General features: G+C 40.7%; 1 protein-coding gene across 1 annotated transcript in view; it reads left to right on the plus strand.

Annotated features, from left to right (window-relative positions):
• DNM3 (dynamin 3) overlaps positions 1 to 23,383 on the plus strand; it is a 144,297-nt gene extending 120,914 nt beyond the window's left edge. Inside the window, exons 18-20 of the mRNA XM_035900753.1 lie at positions 17,708 to 17,872; positions 22,277 to 22,503; positions 23,143 to 23,383. Coding sequence (XP_035756646.1) covers positions 17,708 to 17,872; positions 22,277 to 22,503; positions 23,143 to 23,383 — 633 coding nt within the window. The remainder of the gene's footprint in view (positions 1 to 17,707; positions 17,873 to 22,276; positions 22,504 to 23,142) is intronic.
• The last annotated feature ends 294 nt before the right edge of the window (positions 23,384 to 23,677 follow it).

Genomic DNA, 23,677 nt, shown 5'->3' on the forward strand with positions numbered 1-23,677 from the left:
TGCAAATTAAAATGTCCACATTCACACTTAACAAGCTAAAAACTCATTAGAGAGCGAGGTAAAATTACTAAGAAGTTGCTACCAAGTTTCCACTCTGTCCTCCTGGACATCTGCAAAAACTAAGCGGCTTTGCTACGGTACGTAAGCTCTGCTTGACACAGAATGCTTTTGTTAATAATTCCTACCTGGAATCTCCAACAGCGGAGTTTTTTAGTCAGTCCAAGTTCAGGCATCACGGTGTTCAGATCTGGTCATTTGTTAGGAAACCACTGTAATTTCTCTTATTTTTGTGAACTTACTTTACTGAGTTTAAAGTCTCTTTGCTGGAAGATATGCCTAAAAAACACACAACATGCTTCCAAAACGTTATGCTAATTAAAAAAAAAAAAAAAAAAAAAAAAAAAAAAAAGAAGAAAAAGGAAAGGAAAAAAACCGCTTGTAGCCAAAGAAGTTATATATTGCAAGTTATAGCCATCCCTTCTTTGGATAGAGTACTATTTCTCGCACAGCCTGCTGTGTCTCTGGTAACATATTCCAGAGCGGCTGTGCATGCAGCGAGCTTTTCATTCAGTTTCTTTGGGCGTAGTACGGCAGGATATTTGAATCCGTAACATTTAGTTATAAAAGATGCAGAATGTATTGAAATCCAGGCATTTATATATCTTGAGAGTATGACTGCCTGTAGTCAACAGAGAAGCACTCTCCAATGCTGTAACAAAAAAATTCTTTTCACGTTTCCTCCCAGTTTGCATTTGACATGTCATACAAGAGCTAGAATATGAGGCAGACTTTGCAAGCAGCCACGGCAGTTCTGGGTTTTGGGTTTCCCAAAGAGAGCTTTCTCAGTAGGTTGTTCTGCTGCCAAAGGTTTATCATGTGGACTGAGTATCGTAACGGAACAGACAACACCATCTTCATGTGTTTTTAGACATGTTATTTACTGGGGTTTCCCTGAAGAAAGCTTAGGGATTCTTTCCTTATGAGTCACTAACCAAGTGATTGTTTTTATATAAACTTTCCTTCAGCTGGTTAGAGTTGGAACATAGTGTCTTCTGCTCCTTCTGGGGTCTGACTTTTCTCTTAATTTCTTTTAATCGTTGTTCCTGCAGCCAACAGGGTGGTTTGAACCTCGTGGCCTTCCCCCGCACCTTCTCTGAGTTCCACAGTCTTGAAAATCGCTGGTCTAGCCAGCAGAGATGCTGGTGGCGATCACTATTTGTGTGCGATTCCCCTTTTCAGCTTTCTACCTCGTGGTGCTTTTTCAACTCTGCACCTTACTTGTGGCTTAGGGAGAATGTGCTGTTGACATTAGCCAAACTGGAGTTTGCATTTTATGTGCTGAAATTAAAAAAGTTGATACTCGACTTCAGCAGCATAATGGTTAAAAGCTGTAAAGTGCTCTGTTTCCGTAATGGAAATCACTAAAGCTGGAGAGACACATGCCTTCTCTTACATACCCCTGAATCCTTTCCCACCCTCTTTCGGTGGCTGCAGTGGAGTCGTCTTTTGCGTGCGGAGTGGTGCAGAGTCACTTTTAATTACCTCCTTCCACTGCTTTTGATTTCAAGCCCAACTGATGGCGCCAGGGGCTGAACCACAGGGAGATCTCCAGGCAAGTCCTGCTTATGTCAAGCAGCTTTGCCAGGCCGATCCTATACAGCCTGCTGCACTTCCTTGCAGTGGTTTTTTTTTCATTGTATTTTATTTTTTTTAGCCTGAGACTGGAGCTGTGTTAAAATCTAGTAACTCTGTAATGCGCCTGTATATGTGAAATTCTAGGTATGGTCACCAAATCCTCTTCTGCTCCCTGACCTCACTTCAGATATTTATACTCTGTGTGTACATGTATGTAATTATATGTATGTTTGACTTCACAGGTAACATCCTGTATATACAGATTTGTTAAAATGCATGGCATTATATTAAGCCAAGAAGTATGCAGAGTTCTTTGAGTCTCTTTCATAACCCAAGATTGGATTTCTTTATTTTTACAGGAACAGGAATGGTTTAGCTGGAATGAAAATGTTCATTCCACTACATCATTAGCTACAGGCAATCTTCAGTTGAAGCCTAGCCCATTTTTCATGCTAAAGCTCTAATAGTTTGACTATTAATCAACATGTAGGATGAATTTCTGGGGCTGAGAGAGCTTGTCTGCATGCCTGTAATTTAAGCTGAACTCTTTTTTTTTTTTTTTTTTCCTCCTTTTTTCTTATGAAAGGAAGGTAGCCAGAAAATAAATTATATTTTAAAGAGTTCACCTCCCTCTCACCCCCTTCTAGCATTCCCCTTCTGATAAACACCCCAAAAGTTTTCACTAGACGGATGTGGAGATTTAGCTGGAGTAGCAGATCCTCAAATGTGTCATTTGATCCTCCAATAATTCTAAAGCAACCTTCCGTTAGATGAGACTAGGCACTGACATGTTGATTGTCTCAGGTTGATAATTGGTACTGAGGGTCCAGTCCAACTTGCTTTTATCAATTTAAATGTTAGTTTTAGGGTCTCGGATAAAGTTTTTCCTTCCCTTCTCCATTACGTGGAAGCTGTAACCAGCAGCCCACATGGTAATGGGAGCATTAAGCTCTTTAGTCAGCTGTTTACCCGCCTTTTCAGCTGCTTGCTCTTCTCACACAAGGGTCGCACCCTCTTACCAAGTTGCACGAAGGCTTCTGGGAGGGTCGCAGAAGGTGTCAAGTCAACCCATGGGACCAGCTCTCTGTATGGACAGTGACAGTTTGTTTGCTCCTCCTGACGTTCAGATCACTCTTTATGGCCAGGCCCCTCTCCTCCTTACATACAAGCCAGTAGAAGGTGAAGATTCAGGGGACTGATCCTCCAGTTCAGAGATAGGAATGAGAAAATCATGCTTGGAAGGGAAGGAATTGTTCCTTTACACTGCTTCTCAACTCTAGTCTGACCAGGCTCCCTAAATTGCGCTGCACAGACCTGTAGAACACATAGCGCTTCTTCAGTCCGCACTGAAGAAAGTGGTCAAACAGTCCCTGTGCCAGTGGCTTCTTAAGAAAAGTCTTTTCCAAAGGCCACATTCCTCTTTTCCCAGGCCCAGTAAGCAGCAGAAGCAGCTTTGGGTCAATCAGCATGTGGAGACCACTAACCAAATATCTTCACTCTTTTCTCCCAGATACTCTCCCCAGCTTAATGGGAGAGCTGATCCAGAGCCCTTTCCAGCTCAGAGGCAGGGGAGTATGGTTTGGAACATGGACAAGGACCTTGTAGGGGAGGAAGGAAGAGAGCCATGTAGTTCATAGAAGATGCAGAGCGATTTCAATTTGACTGTCTAGGGCTCTCAAAGACTGCAGTGCTCTACCCTGTGGAGACTGAAAAGCAGTTTCAATGCTATTGTGCTAAAATACTCTTGTTCTGGCCATGCAGTTTCATTCGACTCTTAAGGAAATAGTGCAGCAACCCTGGAAACAAGGGAATGTAAAGCGTTATCTTTCACCTGAAGGCACGTAACCTCTAACCAGACAAGATTACACCAGTACTGTACAAAAGGGTGTTCCCTTTATTGGGCCTGCATTGCTCATAACAGAGACTACCAACACATTTGATCTTTTCATGGCCACGTTATACCAGTGCCTCAGAATTACCTGATGCTTAGGTAGAGGTGTTTAGGCTTTCTTTTCCTTTGTTATTGCTAGGTGATGAGCTCCTGGTCCAGCGCAGCAGTCTGTCAGCATATAACTATTATTTTATCCTTTTTCTGTTTTTTCAGTCCTTGAAGTTATCCGTGCCTTCCAGGACACTGTTCAATCCTCCATTGTGTTGACAGTACCTCACAATTTTGTGTTATGGGCAGAAACAAATTTAACTGGCAAGTTCATGCTCTTTTATTTAAGTACAACCAATGCATTGGACACTCTGACAGTGAAGTCTTTCAAGGCTGCTAGTCCTTCTTCCCATGTTATCACTTAGTTATCTGTTAGACACATTTTTTACTGTACCATTCTTTCATTAATACTCATCTTCATAAACGTAAGTGCCAGTCTCCTAAGGGTATCACTTTGCTGAGCCAAAGATCTGTCAAGTTTCCCTTAGTCAGAAAATCAGTTAACTTACTCAGTCTGGCAGGCTCTGCCATCTTTCCTTCTCATTTTTTTTAAAGTCTTTCTTTAGAAACATGTTCAAAAGCCTTGCATACAATCATGGTTCGCCTAATAAGCCTGTGCTTGCATCGCTTTTCTTACCATTTTGTTCAGTGTGGGCGCTTGTTCCACAGACCCAAGTACCATGCTGATGCCTTTGTGCTGTGATTCTGTACCCATTCCATGGGCAGTAGCAGGAGCTGTTGCGTTACTGGGAACCGTTGACTGGATATGGGTGTGTATCAATGATATTTTTAGGAGATTCTGCACAATGTATCTTTCTTTTTTGAGGTTAGCGATTTATTCCCTCACTGCTTCCCTTTACACCTCCTGTCCTGGTTAGGAAAGAATGATAATGATATAGTAAGTTTTGTTTCACCCAAGACAGTTGGTAGAAGAGTGCAAGAACTTTTGTATGTGAAAGCTTGGTAGCCAAAATACTTTGCTCTGAGGAACCCGATGGAAATCATCTTGTCAAATAGCAAGCTGCAGGGCCAATGACTCAGTTTTTCCCCTGCTCTGGTCTGGATGACAAGAAACTGCCCATGACAGCCATGAGGAGCTGAAAGCAGTAATTCACGCTCCTGCGACACAGCATTTTCTCCTTTGATGTTAGCAGTAAATTGCACCCCGAAATACAGCCTGAAATTCCAGACCACGGTCTTTCCTCCGTGCCTCCTTTGCTGCTTGCCTGGCCACTGACTGGTTTCCCTTTTCAGGGCTTTTCATTTTTATACTGATTCAGTTCCCATTCCTCTTCCAACGCTTCAAGCATACAGTTGCGTTCCTGTTAGTGCGTGTTTTGCATAAGCCTTCACTTTCTCCAACCATGGTCATTCATGGTTCATCTGTAGACTTTCTTGCCAATAACCATTGCCCCTGCACACACGTGTGGTATCTGTGCGTGGGTGTAACGAAGTGAGTACATTTGTAGGCATCTGAATTTAACTTGCGCTGGTTTATGCTGAGGTATGTTTCTGTCAAATTCTAGAGAGTATTAGGCACAAATAAGAATTGTCTAATGTGGAATATGTAATTATCAGTTGAAAAATCTGTACCCTCTCAGATGCCTTGTCAACACTTCATGTCTCAAAACGCGCAGTATCCAGAAAACTGTGGTGTTAACCTTTTCTAGTCCATGCTGAACATGTGAAAAATCAGTCCTTTTTTGTGTTTGCATGGGATCTTTGTTCGCTGTGATTAATGGTCCACTAACAGTGTCCAATACAAGTTCAGTGCAATGCACAAAGTGCCTTTGATGCCAGACATTCTACAGTGCTGTGCAGAAACTAATAGTTGTAAGCCTGAGAGGACTGGAATGTTTTCAATTTACTTTTAAACAAATGACTTTATTGTGCCATTCTCACATGGGAGTAAATTCCGCAGCCTTAGTGCCACATTAGACAAAACTTTTTACCTGCTGATTTCTGTTTATACTTCGAGAAAAGAAATTAACCTCAGTTAGTGATTGGGGGGAATAGGACTATTAAACTCGGTGGGAATTTTGCCAGGGGCTTCGCTGGGAGCAGAGTGGGATGCAGGAGTAGAGGATGTAGCTGGACGATGATTTGTGGTACAGAGTGGAGTTCAGGAATTCTGTGTGCCTGAAAATCAAACTCATGAAGGGCACCTGTAGGAAAAGCTTTAAAACTGGTTTTGCCACTCCTGAAATGTAAGGACGTGGCGGTTGTAGTCTCAGTAAATGCTGGTGGATATTGGGAGGAAGATTCCTAGTGACTGCAGTTGGAGATGAATAAGGCCCAATTCCTGAAAGGAACAATTCCCAAGTAAGTAATGGGTGTCCGTAGCCATATAGGAATGACATCTCTTGATCTCAAGGAGAGAAAGTGTCTCTGAACTTACCACATTGCTATTGCAATGGTAAAGATTTTCAGACCAATACAGGAAGTTTCGAAAGAATGAGTCTTTAATGCTTGTAGGATGTTCTAATACCATGGATTTGTAAAAATATAAAATACTTGCAAAATGCCTAGGTGAGGAACATGGATCCATTCAGCATTGGTCCAAGTAGGAGACCCTCTAATATTAATAAGTGCGTAGTAGTCTCCTGTAGGTATAGTACACAGCCCATTCCAGTAACTCCCTTTGATCAAAACATGAGTGTACATTAATGATTAACAGAACCAAGAACACTGGATTATTTTTTTTTAACTGCTCACTAGGCCCTTTTTGTACTAAAGCTTTTTTTTACAAGGCTTTTGTTTTGTGCATGTTATGTGGTTTTGTTGCTTTATAAATTCATAAGCAGTCAAGAAAAGGTTTGAGTTTTGTTTTGACTAATGTTTTTACTTTGGCCGTCTACAATTAATTTTATGTTACACATCACTGCATGGAAATCCAAATGGAAAAACTGACAAGTTTAGGTGATGCTTAGGTAACTTCAATTACAGAAATTGGACAAATAAATCCACTCACCTGAAAATAGCTTTAGAGCCTTTTGTCTTCCTCTGACGTTTCTAACCACTGTCTGGTATTTTTCAAAATAATGGCTCATCTCTGTGCCATAGCTTCCATTAAAACCTTACCTCGGTTAAAAAATGAACAATGTAAGTGGTGCAAATAATTTTGCAGTGTCCTCAGATCCCTAAAGCCCTTGCTGGCACTGATGTGGCCTCTAGAGGAAGGTACACCTATAGCTTTTGTAGACTGTCAAGAACAATAGGAAAAAGGGTCTGAGAGCTATTTCCATTTCCTCTTGTAAGGCAGGGAAAGTCTGTCCCGTTGTTTTATCCTCACTTGGTAGCTTTTTTCCTTTTTGAAAAAAATGGTGTATGATGATCATTGCTGAAAATAAACCAGTATGTGTGTAGAGGGCAACAGCTTTTCCGTAGCCAAATGCTGCCATGAGTCAAAACTGAGATCAGGACCGTTATTCGGCAGTGCTGGGAAGCTGGTGGGGGCAAAGGCAGTACCAGTTCCTTCCCAGGTGATGCTTGCATGTGATTTATGTCCACGAGCAGAACAATGATTTTGTTACAAATCTGGATTTTCTAAAACTTTCAAGATGTGTTTCAGGAAGATTCTCTCCCTGTGGTGGGGAAGAAACCGTATAGCAGGGGCAGCATCAATTTTTTTTAAACCAGGCTGAATGTTACTGGGCAGCAGCTCTCTATCCTGTCCCAGCAGCAGGTGCCCAGCTGCCCTCTTCAAAAGGAAAACACGACTGCAACAAGGGAATATCATTAGGGCCTGAGGCTGTATTAGCTTTCCAGACTGGGTAGAGTAAGGAGCAATTATGTGCTTTTGCCTAAGACTCCTCAAACTCTCTCTCTAACCCACTCGCTTCCTGCCCATCTGGAAAGGCAGGCCCCTCACTTGCAAAATGTCTTGGGAAAAGAGAGGAGGAAGGAAGATGCTTCGATGGAAGCATCTCATCCCTTTTGTCTCCCAAATGACTGTCTATGGTAGGGATATAATCTGTGCTTAAAGGTGGCTCCCTGGGGAGGCCCCAGTTTGGCAGGCAGACTGGTAGGGAACGCATACTCTGAAGCCAGAGGGTGTCTCAAATGGAATGATATTTGAATCTCACCATGAAGTTCTTAATAATCCTTGAGTCTTAATATGACCATAAGGCTATAAATTCAGGGATTTTGACCTCAAAGTCTTTGAGTGTGTTTAAAAATAGTTCACCCATCCTCATTTTATCACTTCATATACTCTGACACAATTTTGGAACCTGCCTCCATCCCATCTAGCAGGGGAACACTATAATTAAGAATCAGTTTTGAAAGGCTGTTCTCTCTTAGCTTAAGGCAGAATAAGGCTTTATGTATTTTGCAGGAGATTATAAACAATTCATTGGCTAAAATTAGCAGTAAAAAGGGAGCCCCAGTTCTTTCCTGCGCTGTGGTTTGTACCACAAAGACTTAGTGTTTTTAAATCATGACAGAGCTCTCTAAAAACCTTGAAAGCATATTATGTATGTGTCACTTTGGCACAGTTAGGAATAGTCTCACCTCTAAGCCAGAAGGCCATGGGTTCAAGTTCCATGCCCGCCCTTGGATTTAGCTGTCTCACAGTAATTTTATTACAGAAAACATTTTAAAATAGAACCACAGAGGAAGAAGAGTGAAACTTCTGTATCTGTAACTGCACTGTGAGACACTCAGTCATTGGGATGATACGTTAAACCACTGATCTTACTACCCAGCTCTGCTCAGCAGGCAAAGCCCCTCTAAAAAGAGAGGGACTAGCCCTAATGATGTGACAGTTTTTTCTCTTCTTGACAAAACCAGTTCTAATCCTTGGGAGCACGTGTGTAAGCTGCTGTTCCCTGTCTGAAAGAAGTTTGCGTTTTCATCATGCTGCCACAAGGGTGGGGTTCCTTGATTGTACGTTGCTGTGTAAGAGCTGAAAAATGAGAGATGGCAAATGAGTCTTGATTTTACCTTTTGCTGCTGACCAGTAACAGAAGAGGACGGGGGAAAAAAAAGTCAGTCCTTTGAACTGAAAATGCCATAGGTCATTAAAAAAGTTAATTTGCAAAAACATCCAACTGAAGTGTGAGGTTAGGGTTGTTTGTGGCAGCAATAAAGCCAGGTGATCTCTACTGCAAAGGTAAACTCCATATTGTGTCTGCTTGGACCTCGGGGTAGAGTGCTAATTACTGATGTCCTTTAACCTCCCCATAGAGAAGAGGTCAGAGTGAGTTAAGGATTAAACTTTATAGTTTCATTTTAGTTTGTGCCAACAAGCATGTGTTCTTATAACATGAAGTGTTTTATGTTTGTTGCTTACAGACATGTGTATTAACTTACCAGAATCTCACTGTCTCTTAAATACAATATGCTTTTATTGTAGGGAGGAAGGAAAAAAAATCTTTCATTTTCTACTGGTTTTGTAGAGTACATAGAAGGGTTTTGACATATTTGTACAAAATGGAAGCCATGTCATAAAGCAGTATTTAATTTCATTTGGTCCAGGGTTATGTGCGGCATAGTTGCTCACAACTCATTTCTTCCCCTGAAAATAATGTTACCCAATAACTTTCAGTTTCTGTTTTTGTTGCATGAATTCAAAATGCTTCTGGATGGATGATTTTCTGTTGTTTAGCAGTATTTGTTACACTTCAGTAAAGCTCTCAGTGTTTTCAGATTCTTCTCCTGATCAGTTTTGAGGATTTTCTGCCACAGGAATGTCGCAGCTCAAATTTTTACTCACATAGTTAAAGGAGTTCTTAAATGGGGAGTATGGATGGCGGTGATTGGTGACGCTCTACTGGGGTAAGAGTTCCTGCCAGAATTTGTAGATCACTGTCACTCTGCCTGATGGAGGGCTTATGGAAAACCCATTAATGTGTATGAGAGCTTTGAATCTTAGGACCTGAATTATCAAATGAAATGTTTTGACGAGAACTCTGGCCAAGATATGTTTGGCATATGACTAACATCTGGGAAAGGTAGATTTATCTACATAAGATGCTGGTGGTTCTTGTATGTCCACTTCCTAAATTAGATTAAATACATTCCTGTCATTAATTTTTTTTCAGAAAAGCAATTACTGTGGGTGCTACAGAGACTATGAGAATTGGGGCAAGAGTTGGGGGGATAATCCATCTTGTCGTGGCAGGAATGTTGGCCCATTTAGTCACATCTGGGATGCGGGTGGGGTGGTCTGTGCAAGGCTTGAGTTGGTAATGGTCTGTCAAAAACAGGGGTAAAGGCAGGGCTAGCCAGCTAGCCCATGAGGGTGGGTGTCCACAAGACAGATTTCTGTACTAAGATGCGGTCCATGCTGGGAGAAAAAGATTGAGAATCCTTCCCATAGGGCCTGGCGTAGCAGTATTGACTGAATGTGAGGCAAAGGGGAGAGGAAATGGTGCCGCTCCGGAGCACAGTGATCCAACTGTGTGAAATCAGTGTGGGTGCTATTAAAATGCCATCTTCCTCTCCCTTCCCCTTTCCTTCCTCCCTCCCTCCTCCTCTGCTGTCAGCCTGGCTGAGGAAAAGTCAAATAACGTACGACTGTGTTCCTTGGCATCACAACTGCAATTTCCCTTTAGGGGCTTCAAACTTGAGAATGGGAGGTTTTAAATCTTGCTGATTCGTGCTATTCCAGCAAGCATATGTGTGAGGAGAACGAACAATGCCAGTTCGAAACAGAAATCACAAGTGAGAAATCATTGCTGCTAAATCAGGTGTTGCAGAGGCCAGTGGAAAAATCAGACACTAAGAAAAGTAGGAAATTACTTTGTTTAGAGCTGGGAAGGTTAATGAGAATGAATTAGAAAGTGCTCTCTGTGTATTCAGCCCCTAAGGATTTGAGCAAAGTTAGAGGGATTTATTTACTGATTATCCAGACTATACAACTGGCAATAAGATTAAGTGAGGAATTTTGGAACATGCTGACATTTCTTGTTTGCATCATTTACTATGGAGATCATTTGTCGGTGCTGCACTGAGTTTGTGGTGAACCAGGGCTTAGTCTGGCCCAGCAGAGACGGATCTGGTACTTCTCATGGCTTGAGGGACGTGGGGGTGAAAACAGTTTAACGTCCTCTTTTGTGTCTCAGAGAGGAAACATCAAGTTTGTCTAGGTGCTTATCAGAGGAGAATTTCAGAATATTTTCCTAGACTTCATTAATTATGGAAAAGAGTACAGTTATAGGTGATACAGTGCATTAGATCAACTAAAAATAAAAGGGAAGGCTGTAATTTATAGAGCCCGTGCATTGGACGCTATACAGAGCTCCCCCACTATGAGGCCTCCTCCAAGTCCGTCCCTCCCAGCATGCGCACAGATATGCACGCTGCCCATCTCCTTCGATTTGCCTTCACCAAGCCACTGTCCCCACACTGAGCACTTACTTGCCACATTTTAATCTCATAAAATAGGGCAATTCCTTGTTCCTAAAGGAATCCTTCACCTGAGTCTTTTGCGTTGTTGCTGGAATAAGGAAAATTTTGTTAGTGACTCTCTCCTGCATGGTTACTGCTAGGTAAAAGTCCTCAACAGTGATCAGTTCTGCCAACATTTCTTCTAAGAATGGTTTTGGTAAGGAGGTAAATAACAGATTAAAGGCAAGGTGTTATTTCAGTCTTTGTGATGACTCTTAATACTTCTCTGATCTGCATCACAGATGACTAATTCTCCTGCTTTCTATTTTCATCGTCTTTGATAGAAGCTCCAAGAGTTCTCTTTGTTTTCCTTCTTAGGGGAACCACATACAACAGCCAGTAGCTTCAATCCATTAATTCTCAGATGTCTGGTTGATGCCTCCACCCACTGATTACCTCCTTTCACAGCAAATGATCCTGTTCTCTTCACAATTAATGTCCGCTGCTGGATCAGGCTGTTGTCTCTGGGAATGTGTTTCACGCATTTGGTAACAAATGCACAATAAATTTCAGCCTGAACATCTTCTGGTCTAATCATCACACTTCAAGTCTTCATCATCATGAGTTGAATTCCAGGGTAACTCATCACTATTTGAGACTTCCCAATATCCATTGACCTCTTTCTACACTGAAATAATGGCAGATACTATGCCAATAGTATCTCACATTCTAGTTTTCTTTTTTCTAATGTGCTCTTATAAATATGGGGCACTTCACGTGTTGTTATGACAAGGAAATTCTTTGACTGAAAAGTTTGGAAATTCCAAAGTAGTATTTGTTTTATAAACAAAGGTGCTGTTTTCCTTATGCCAGCCTCTTTCTGCGTTTGCTTGTCCAGCAGTCTGTTCTGAAAGGCACAAAGCAGCTGTTGGCCCCAAATCAAAACTTGCAGCGCAGGGAGGGTTCTGTAAAAGTCCTTTGTGTGAGAAATGTACATGGCAGCAAATGGTGAAATTGGAGTACAGATTCTTGGAGGGGAGATGGATATTCATGGAAATGTTTTATTTTTTCACTTGATTTTTGCATAGAACAAAAAGGAAAGTATATGATACTGTCCTCTTTTTTTTTTTTTTTTTTTTTTTTTGTATTTTCAGAAACGCTTTTTCTTGTTGCAGTGTTGTGGTCTCGTAATTTTGTGCTGCTTTGCGCCCAGTATCACCCACTGGATGAAAAGGCTGCAAGAGGTTGTCTAGTTCCTTCCCCTGCCCCAAGGCAGGATCTCTGTACCTAGGCCATTGCTGAGGGATGTTGGTCTAATCTCTGGAGGAGATTCTGCAACTCTCCTAGTCCATCTATTTCTGTGCTTCACTGTTCTTACCACATAACACTTTCCAAATATTTGTTTGACAACTTTTCCTATCTGCAAACATACTGATCTCTCCTCTTCCACAGGTGGTTTCTTTTGAGCTCATCAATTGATCTTAGCTTTTCCTTTCAGGTAATATTTTACAGAGTCCTGAACATAATCTTCCAATGGTTTCCTCTGAACACTCTCAAAATGTGCCACAAATTTCTGGTAATGCGATAACCAGAATTGGATGCACAATTCTTGTACTGATTTCATAACAGAAAGACATTGTTGACCAATACTCTGTTTATATTGCGCTGGAGACACAGTTCCTTTTCTGCTGAACTGCTCCCTTAAGTGGCCATTCTCATGCTGTGTGTTCATAACTGATTTATTCCTGCCCAAGTCAAGTATTTTCTATTCATAATGAATTTAATCTAGATTTTTAAACTGTTTCTCCAGATCATTGCAAACTCTGTCCCGTTGGTCCCGTCATCTAACGTATTCACATCCCCTTCCAGTTTCTTCTCATCTGTAAATGTAATAAGCACAGGCTATAATCTACCATCCTCAGCATTCAGGCATTAATAAGCACATTAAAAAATGCAGCCCATATGAAAGTCCCCTTGATAGAGTTTTCCAGTTTGACAGCTTTTCTGTGGAAATGAGCATCCAACCAGTAACTGCAGGGAGAGCACACTTCCATTAATGAAAATGTCACCTGAGATTGTGTCAAGAAGCTTTACTGAAGTCTGAAATGTGTGGCATCTAATGTTAATACCTTACCCATAAGATCTGAATCCCTGCTCTAAAAGGAGACTGGATTGATTCGACATGATTAGTTGTCAACCTGTTAAGAACTGTAAGACAAAAGTAACTCCAAATGTGTCAGAGTTCTGGTAATACATCATTCCTTTCTGTTCCATAGTTCCAAATCAGCTTCCTGATTGAAGAAGGCAGGGAGAGGGCCTAATGTAGGTTTTGAATGTTTGGGATTGTTAAAGCTATGTAAATATCTGGGGAGCAGTATGTGGATTCAGCAGAAGGTTTTAGCTAATGGTCTGTACTATACAATGTCTGTAACCACAAAGAAGAATCTAAGTAGGCGATTGTTTAAACTAATCCAGAGAGTTAAATACTTTTGAATCAAATTGAGCTAGGTTATATCTTTCTTCTGCATGGGTATGAAGTGAGAGAGTTCATGTGTGCAAGGGGAAGCCGGATCATAAGCTCTGCTTAGAGCAGTTCAAGGCTGCTAACGAAAGTATAGTAGCTGAAAGCCTGTGGGTGGCTTAATGAAGGCAACAGCACTACAAAGTCAGGAGATGCTGAAAGCATGGAAGAGAGTGGCAAAGTCACCCTCTGTGAGGGAAAAGGACGGCTTCCAAGCTACCCGGGAAATGTTCTTTTTCTGCTTTGTTGTAAATACACAAAAGTAATATATTGTCGTTTACTTGTGGTTCCTTCCAGTAAGAAAACCTCACTGTGTGAAGCCATCGTGTGGTTTCAGCAGTCCTCTGGCAAAAGGCACACTATGTACAGCTGAGAGTATATTAGCTAAATTATATATACAGCATCAAACTGCAAAGAAGACAATATCAAGAATCAGTTGTAAAGTTTTAGGAAAAGTCAGGAAGGTTTAAGACAACTCAATCTGCTGAGTGTTGGTGCGTTAAAGAAAAACCTTAACTGGAGAGGAATAGATAAAATAGATTATATGTTCAGCAGCTGTGAATTAAAATGTAAATATGATGTGGAGGGAATAATTCATTTTCAGGTGGTTGTTATGAACTTGCATCTATCTGTAAATCAACGCTATGAAAGCAGCTTTTAAATTATTGGCTTCTCATTGCAGCCACGGACTTATTTCTTAGCATACAGAGCATTGCTTTGCTGCTGCTTTGACTTTTACCCTTTAGTCAGTCACCTTCCAGTCTGCTTCCTCTCAGTCATTTTTAATAGAATGCCTTTTTGATTACAGAAAATTGGTTGATCCACTGCTCTAATGAAAATGCTAGACAAATGCTCCTTCTTGGAACTGACATCAGGAATGTTATACAAGACATTCTTAAATATGCTGGCAGCTGCCCTGAATGTAATGAAATCATGGAAATTAGAAGTATTGCGCTCTCTGTGTGGCCAGCTCAGGACTGTTTTCAGTATGTTACCAGTTTTGCTGTGAATTTCAAAAGGAATCACTTTTCCTGATTTTTTTTCTTGGGACATTCTTCAGCATTATGCTGATATTCTGAGGTACTGTTCTTTTTCTTTTTTTTGGATTGCACATAAGTCCTCATGCCTACATCCCCTTCTACCACACTAAATCATTCCTCTTGCAGCAGAGAGTTTACAGTCTTCAAAAGACCGATAACTTTTCTGGTAGAAATGCATGTGTAGGGTGAAATCCTATTCCCACTGCAGCCAGCAGTAAAATTCCCACAAACTTAAGTGGCTTGGATTTCACATGCGGTTTTTAGTCTTCTCTTGTATGACACTCTAGTTAATCCTTAAGACATTCTTAGTATAGGAGGTAGCTAAATGCATGAAAGGTAGAAGAGTAGCAATGATGCATATTTTAGAAGGGAAGGACCTTGTCTCTGTGGCAATGTGTGTGTATATAAATGAAAGAACCATCCTGGCTTCCATGTTACCTTCTCTTCATCCATGTTTTTATTCACCTATTGCTTCTCTGTAACTTTGGTGTATTTTCATCAGATATTCTGAATTTGAGTTTTCCAAGATGAATCTAATTTTCTTTACCTTGTTTTTAGTATTCTAGATTCTTCCATAGTTTCTTTGCTGGAGGCTTACAAAAGTTCCTAAAGTAACTGCAGTTGTGTTCGTTTGAAGTAATAATATTCCGTTCCTGTCAACAATTAATAGCAGTATTAAGCAAGAGTCAACTGAAAGAAAACTTAGCACAAATTCATATGCTGTCACTTAACACTTGCTATTGGAACTAGCAAATTCTGGCTCAAGGATGAGGAGCACTGAAAGGGGACTTTGGCTGCTGGGAAAGAAGGCACAGAGACCTGTTTCCAGCTGCTTCGTTCTCCTTTTCTGTTCAGTGTGAACATTCTGTCCAAGAGCGGTCAGAGAGATGCGAGGGTTTTCTTACATATCCTGGTTTGGGTTTATTCACTGCAACAGACTTGCAAAAGCCATTCTAGAATGTGGAGTGGCAGGGCTGAGGGGCGGCTTGCACCGAAGCTAGAGTCACCATGATGCTCAGTGAGAAAACCAGCTGTTCTGAAAGAATGACATGGAGATGGACTAGGGCGTCTACATCACTTCTGTCGTCTTCTGATGCCCAGCTTTACCAGGCAACCTCGCTCTCAGATGCTGCTGTTGGCACAATGCGGAGATGTCTTACAAAAGAAAGCCTGGTAATGCTTGTAGGTGTACTGTATAGCACAGAGATCTGTTAGAAGCAGATTTCCACGTGCCTGATGCGATGCAAACAAGATGGTTTCTGGCATGAAAAGCCTTCAGTTGAGACATCAAATCATTAAGAATGCTATGGCCAGAAGCTTTCATAATAAATTACTGTAAACTCATGAAAGATTGATCTTTTTTTATTTCAGAGAAAATAACTCAATAGTATGAAGTTAGGTCTGTTCCAGTTTCAAATAGGAGACGGACTCCTGAAGTATTATCCACTTTCTGTAAATATCACCTATGAGCCTGTATATAAAAGGTTAAATGTTTGCAGGCTATTACCCTTTGCCTTAAAGATCAGAGACAAATTACTATTTCTACTTTACATTCTCTTGATGAGGATAATGATAAACATCTGTCACTTTGCTGCTTAGCCAGCTAGGAATCTTATTGAAATCTGTAATTTAAACAGTGAAGAAAAAAAGAAAAGAAAAAACCCCCATGCATATACCATACTTTATATACGCAGTGAAGAAGAAAGGAAAGAGAAGTCAAATGCAGGGGAACTAAGAAGAGGGCATTTTTGGACTGCAGTTACTTGGCTAAAATCTGTGGATATATGATAGATACGTGATTTCCCATTTATTTGGTATTTCACAGGCAAAATTACAGTTAGTTTCTTTTCAGACATGGAGGCTAAGGAAAATACTCAATCTGCCTGCTGTGACTTTTTGGCATATGCAGTTTATTAACAAAATGATTAAGGTTTATAGTGTAGTGTGTCTACTGGTGTTACAGAATTGAAACCACTATTTTACATCAAGAGCTCTTTCAGTGTCCTCCACAGTCCCAAGATTTTTAGGAAGCACTGCTAATTATTTTTAAAGTCTGTAGATTAGCTGTTTTTCCAGTAATTTCTCTGTAATTAAAAACAATCTGAACTTTTGAAACTTCTTTTACAAACACCAGCAATGTGCAAATTTTAGCTAAACGCTGTATTGTAAATGGAGCTGTGCTGGCAGGGGTCTGGCTGGTATATAACTAGTTCTAGTTATTGGGTTATTCACTTTTTGCAAGTACTTTGTGTTTCTTCATGTTATGCTTCTAGGTACCAACAGAACAGGTTTAGATTTTATAGTTCATGCTTATATGGTGGTCGTTTTCAGGGAGAAGTATTATATGTCAGAGTTTGGGGAAAGAACATTGTTCTTTGTACTTTCCAGGTTGAAATTTCATTCTTTTGGCATCTCTGAGCCTTAGAAAGCAGTTTGATTATCACCAAAAGGCTAATATTTTTTTTTAATTTTTTTTTTAGGTTTTCTTATATTTATACAGCCCAGACTGAAGCAAAGTACATACCTTTTAGTTTCCAGTTAAAGTTCCTGGTATTTTCTTTAATTATGTCAGCTGTTTACATACAAAGAAGTTTTTTTCTGTCCAATGAAAAAGAGACCTCTAATCCAGCCTATGTTATGCTGAGCCTTGAGCACTGGAACCAATGATGCTTTTGCTGTTATCCTTCATAAATCCTTTGTTTATATAGGTGCTATTTACATCTAACAGGTTTGAGGCTGAACTGCGGAATTTGTTACAACTGAGTCATCCTTAAATAACAAGGGTGTTTTTTACCCATAGGAGTGTAAAATTCAAAATCCAGACTTACGGTGCTGCTTTCTTGCATGGGTCAAGCTGGCTGAATCTGAATGGTAAAATATTTGATAATAAGTATTGCAGTAAGTGATCTGCGATAACTTCTTGGGGTTTCATTTACCACCACGCATCTTTGTCTGAAAACTTTCTTTAATATAAAATTACAAATTGGTGTGGAAACACATAAAGTACTTTGAAAAAGGTCTTGCATCTCATATTGCCTTAAACTTTAAAGGCCAGATTTCATGATTCTAAACATTAATGTTAAACAGGCCAATACTTCATATTTTAACCTCCAGATTTTCTTTGTGTGAGTTACATTGCTGCATTACTACAGTTTAAGTCCAGGTATTTTCCCCAATATATTTCCAGTTTACTGCAGTCTGAAAGACTTGACTTTTTGTTTTTTTTTTTCTTCTGTGTAGACTGAAAATGACGAGAATGGCCAAGCAGACAATTTTTCAATGGACCCCCAGCTGGAGAGACAGGTGGAGACAATTCGAAATCTTGTGGACTCCTACATGTCTATTATCAACAAATGTATCCGAGATTTGATACCGAAAACAATCATGCATCTTATGATCAATAATGTAAGTAGCAGGCAGAGTTCTAAATTATTTTAACACGTCTGTCAAATCTCTTACGCTCAAACACACCTCTTGAATATAGCAGGAACAACAGCACATGCTAAAAAGAAGAACATGCTCCCATAAATGTCACACTTAAACAAAATATTCCAATCTTTTCTAGCAAGAGGAAGTTCTGCAGCCTTCTCAAAGGCTGGCACACTGCCTTGAGTGCTTACTCCAAAATGCTAAAGGTTGAATTCATTTACATCTTAATAATATAACATATAAGAATATAGGTTATTGTTTAAAGGTAAATATAGGATTTTTTTCTGTGTCTTGCTTTTGATACAACAGGAAAAGGGAGTTGGGAGCTCCATCTAGGCAGTCTGTGAGAGCAGCAGAGCAGAGTTGTGCTTCCTTGATTTTCAATCTGTAGCCCTTCGTCATGGTTTCTTAAAGCAGTTCTTCATTTATTTGGGTTTCTTTATATTTTCAGGTTACCGTTTTCAAGGAATAAATCTAGAAGCCTTGGACACTGTTGTTTAGATAAGCAGATGTGGTTGGTTGATTTATTGTGTGTGTCTTTCTTAGATCTGAAGATTATTTGGATAAATAAATGGTTTTGAGATATCATTGTTTTTCCACTGTGCTAGGATCTCAGCCTTTGTTTCCTGGCAGAGTTCTGAATGGACCTTGTTGAAATCTAAGCTTAATAATAGTGCCACTGCTGCCATATAAATTAATAATGGAGAGCACAGCTCCTGTTAGTTATGGGTAGCACCTTTTCTGTGAGGCCATCAAACCAATCAATCTTCACAAATACAATATGCAATATGACAAATCTGGTTAGAAAGTAGCATTTGCTTTTGACTCGGAGCCACCTCTGGCCTTCGTCTGATGGATTTCATTAGCCCTGTGGAGTTAGGTGGTTGGACAGGAAATTTCAATGGGATTTCCTGGTACATATAATACGGGCAGAATTTTTGCATGAGGGTGAGAGATATTCCGTTAACTTTTTTAGGTTTAGGGGAGTCAGGCTCCAAATAATGCTCTAGTCATGGGGGATTTTTTTACAAAAGAGCATGGGAAAGGGAACAATGGAACTGCCCTTTTTTTCCTGAAATCAGCCATGCTCTAGACTTTATAGGGTAAGTGTGTTCTCTCTACTCTTTCCACATCACAGCTAGCAACTTGCCGATTTGACTTAGCACAACTTCAGTGCCTTTCCAACGGGCTGGTTTTAGCTCTCATTTCATACACTGCAGAGTTTGGTGAGCAGTTCCTTTTGAAAGTTTACATTAAATTTTCTGCCACTCACCTCCTCATATGGAATAGTTTAAGGGTCTCTGTAGCGGGTGCTTTACTCGGAAGTAGAATTCTTAAAGATTTCATACTTTGAATCTCATCAGCTGTTACATTGGTAAAGTCTGCCATGCTGGCTGACCATGGCACACAAAACCAACATACAACATCATCTACATTTCAGTTGACCTCATAGTCCGTAGCTGTGTTTGAGCTTGCTAGTGAGCTAAAACCTACACCTCAATCCTAGAATTCAAATTTGTGGCAAAGGATGAAAACATTTTAAAGGACTGTGAAGAGTGAGACCAGAAACATTAATGCACTTGTTTCTGTGCGGCACAGGCAGTAAAATACCACATTAAAAACAATGCCTAAAATATCAATTTAAAAAAAGCAGCGCTATTAAAAAGAGAAAGAAATGCTTGAATTAAGGCTGCTGACCAAAAGGTTGTGCAAAGACCTGGAAAGCAGTGGAGCTCTGATGGAAGGTGGGTCCTGTTAAGTAGTGTGTGTGTTCCTTGGACCCATCCACCCAGGAGTTAAGTAAAAACACCCTCCCTCCCCCTTAATGAGCATATTCTGTACTTTCTGCTGCCCCATCATGTTGTCTCCAAACTCTGGAAACAAATTGATCCCAAGGAGTTTGTTTCCATGACAATTGTAACCTCCCAAGTCCTCCTAGAACTTCCTTTCCACTTTGTGGGCCTGTAAATGAGCACTTGTAATTGAAGGGAAGTATCAGATTCAAACTCAGTGTACAGAAAATGATTAGATGCTGTCCCTAAGCATATTTTGAGTCCTAAGCCTAGATTGTTGTATTCCAAATGCATCCCTTATTCTTCCCTGAGGGTGGATGTTGATTACCTTAGAAGAAAATGTATTTACCACACAGAACTGCATTGAGTTACCATTAGCAATGCAAACATGCACAAACGAAACACACATTTCAGAATTTGTGTTTCATAGTGCCTAGGTATCACAGATTATACAAGAGGGGTGGTCTTACAGCAGACAGTTTGTAGTCCATAAGCAGTGCTGATATTAATCTCAGCTGAGTAGCGAAACTCCAAGGTATTGTTACTGCCAAATTTAAGGTTAAGGAATGGATTGTGTTTGCGTTTGAGGCAGTGATGTGTGTTGTAGTCTGCCTGCTGATGAAATGAAGTTGCAAGCCCATCTTACTGCCCTTCGGAGTGACAGGACAGTCTTCGTGGCATTGGTGTTTCGGATGCTTGCTATGGTTCAGCTTTGAATGCAGGTCTGATATCTGTGGAAGAAAATGTTTTAAACCATTCCTGTGAGTCTTTCTGTTTTCTAGAAAGGAGAAAAGGCATGAGTAGGTGTCATTTTCCCTTCCTTTTCCAAGCTGGAGAAAGTGGCTATTGCAGAAGATCTTCCTCTGTGTAGTACAGTGCATCTGTCTGCAGAAGGAAAGAGGTTGATCCAAGAACCGTCCTTAACGCAGCACTCTTCCCCTTCCAGAAGAGTTCAGGGAGGTACTTGAGTCTCCTGCTAGTGGCAGGCAGGGATCTCTCATGATAATTGTCACAGGCTGATTTTTTTCGAACAGATATTTGTGGTTTAACAATGCTTTTACAATCAGCTCTGGCCTTAATCTAATTTTAGGACTACTTCTTTTTTTGAAGTGATGCCATTAAAATGCTCATTTAATCGAGTAGAATGTGATGCTGTTTAACTATGATATCTGGTTTTAATGTGGAGTTTTTGGCAATCATGAGGAAAGTAGTGTACTCTGGCTCTTGATCAGTACCATCTACTGGAAAACAGCATGAGACTCATGGAAAATTTTTGCAGGCTTTGCTAAGAATTTGTGCATCTCCTGTCATACGTGAATGGGAAATGACAATCAAGCCCAGCAATATGGTTTTGTTTCCCTGTAAGGTCTTTCCTGGCCTTTTTTTCATCGCTAAGTGGCTATAAGGGGTCCCATGCTCATGCAGTTCGACTGCTCTCACTGACCTCGTCTGAACACAAACTTTACCTTAGTCTAGCTGTCAGGATTTAAATCAATGTCGTTAAACCAGCACAAACCCATGTGCAAACAGAGCTGAGGTTTATGTAATCAGAATCTTGGGAATGTATTATTGTTAGTATCTCCAGCTCAAAAAAGCTTTATAGAGCAAAACGCCAGATGAGAAATAGATCAGAACAGCAACGAAAGTTTCAAATGCAAGGATTTAGTAGGTCAGCAGTTGGTCTATTTACCCCAGTCTTATTTAATCAGAGTACCTCTAGCTCTTTATCTCTCCTAATGTGGCCCAGGTTTCCATAACCAGGGCAAGCGTAGCAGGAAATCAATATAGTAAATTAGATTACTTGAAGACTTCTCCCTTCAGTTTGAATGTGTGTGGATGGGATATTTAGAGTCCGTCAAAGTTGTTGGAGATTAAAGATACTGTCTACAGTAGAGTAAATTGTTGCTAAGAAAATAATTGACAGAGATGCTAAAAAGCCTGAAAATTCCCATTCCCAGGGGAATTTAGTATCTGATGGTATTGCTAATGGCTGCCATTTAACTCTCAGCCCTTTAGAATTGGACCAAAATGCCAGCTGACTCCTGGGAGCTTTTGGGAAGCCTGTTTCAAATGAACTGTATAAACCCGGATGTCACCTTAGAGACACAGACCACTGTTAGCTCCAACCATGTCCAGCGTTTCAAAGACAGACACAAAAAAAGGCCGCAGCGCATTGTGGAGTGACTGCACAAATCTGTCTTACCCTTGTTGTCACAGAATGTGCCTTGGTAATGGCGTTAAGCCCATCTGCAAGCAGGCAGCTGCTAAAAGGTCCAGTCCATCCTTTTCCAGCTGCTCTGCCCAGCTGCATGTGCCAGCCTTTTCTTGGGCCACAGCTAGACCTCAGGCTGCTGCACTATCAACTCAGTCGAGAGTTCAGCGTTTTTTAGTCCCTGATCTGACCTAACAAAAACCAGTAGAGTTGATGTAAATAAGGTAGTAGGAGAAACAGATTATATTTACATCTGTCTGTCTCCTGGTTCTGTGGATCTCACATTGTATTTGTTCAGTATTGTATTTTCAGTAGGGGATTTTTTTTTTTTTTTTTTGTTTATTTGTTTGGTGGGGTTTTTCTTTGATGAAATAGGTAAAGGAATTTATCAACGCAGAGCTCCTGGCTCACTTGTATTCTTCTGAGGACCAAAACACTCTAATGGAAGAGTCGGCTGAACAGGCGCAGAGGCGAGATGAAATGCTCCGCATGTACCAAGCCCTAAAGGAAGCCCTAGCAATCATTGGTGATATCAGCACTAGCACTGTCTCAACCCCTGCACCCCCTCCTGTAGATGACTCTTGGCTTCAGCAGGCCCGCAGGTAAGGATCCTCAAATCTGGATTGCAATTTAAATTTAGGACAGGCAGACATTGTCAGCATCAGCAGCTCCCTCCCTAGCTGTCTTTTTGGGCAGATACTCCTCCAGGTGTTTAATGATATTTGCGAGGGAAATAAGAACATTTTGCCACATATATATGTTCTGTGGGTATATATGTGAATACCAGACAGGATATTTGCCTTGTAGAAGATCATTCAGTGGATTTATAGCTTGTCTGGTGCTTCAGATAGCAGCCACTTCTGTCAGCCCAGCTGTGTATCCACATGACCTCTTCTTGCAAACTGTTACAAGACTTCAGCACGTCAGGCTCCACGTCACAGAAAATCTGTTTAGCAGAACATCATTAGAACTCTTAATATTAAAATCCATTAGATTTACCTCTTTGATCATATGTTTATTTCTGACTGTCATAAGGCATTCTGTCTGTGAGGAAGGTAAGTGTGAGACTTAAATACATGTGATGCTTTGACACTGACAGCAAAGAAAAACTACAAGAAAAAAAATTGTCATAGGCATAAAAAAGGGTTTAATTTCTATTTAAAAAATAAAAATTAAAAAATAATAAAATAAAACCAACCCCCCGCCTTACTTAACTTCTTAAATCTCTGATCTTTCACTAGATCACCTCCTCCAAGTCCCTCAACTCAGAGGAGGCCTACATTAAACAACCCCCCTACCAGACCTTTATCTGGCCGAGGACCTGCTCCTGCAATCCCATCTCCAGGCCCTCAGTCGGGGGCTCCCCCGGTCCCCTTCCGCCCAGGACCACTGCCTCCTTTTCCAAGTGGTGGTGAAGCCCTTGGAGGACCTCCCCAGGTTCCCTCACGGCCGACCCGGGCTCCTCCCAGCGTCCCAAGGTAAGATGTCTAGTCTTCCTGTTGGTGGGCATGGTTCTCTCCCTCTAGCATAACAGACAGATACTGCGCTGTGTCAGAAAGTTGAACACTGTTGTTTAATAAGTCTTGTAACAAAGCAAAATTGGCCATTCCCTGCAGAGAGTCAAAGGTGTTTTGAGGAACCAATTTTTAGCACAAATGTGACTTTTTGAAAAGATAGAAAGTTTTACATGAAAAAAAATAATCCATTCAGTCAATTTGAAGATGCCAGATTTTCTTACATTTAGAACCCCTGTTCTGGTTGTGTGGTACCCATATA

This window comes from Egretta garzetta, unplaced genomic scaffold, assembly GCF_000687185.1.
Source record: "Egretta garzetta isolate BGI_Z169 unplaced genomic scaffold, ASM68718v1 scaffold598, whole genome shotgun sequence".
Lineage (NCBI taxonomy): Eukaryota > Metazoa > Chordata > Aves > Pelecaniformes > Ardeidae > Egretta > Egretta garzetta.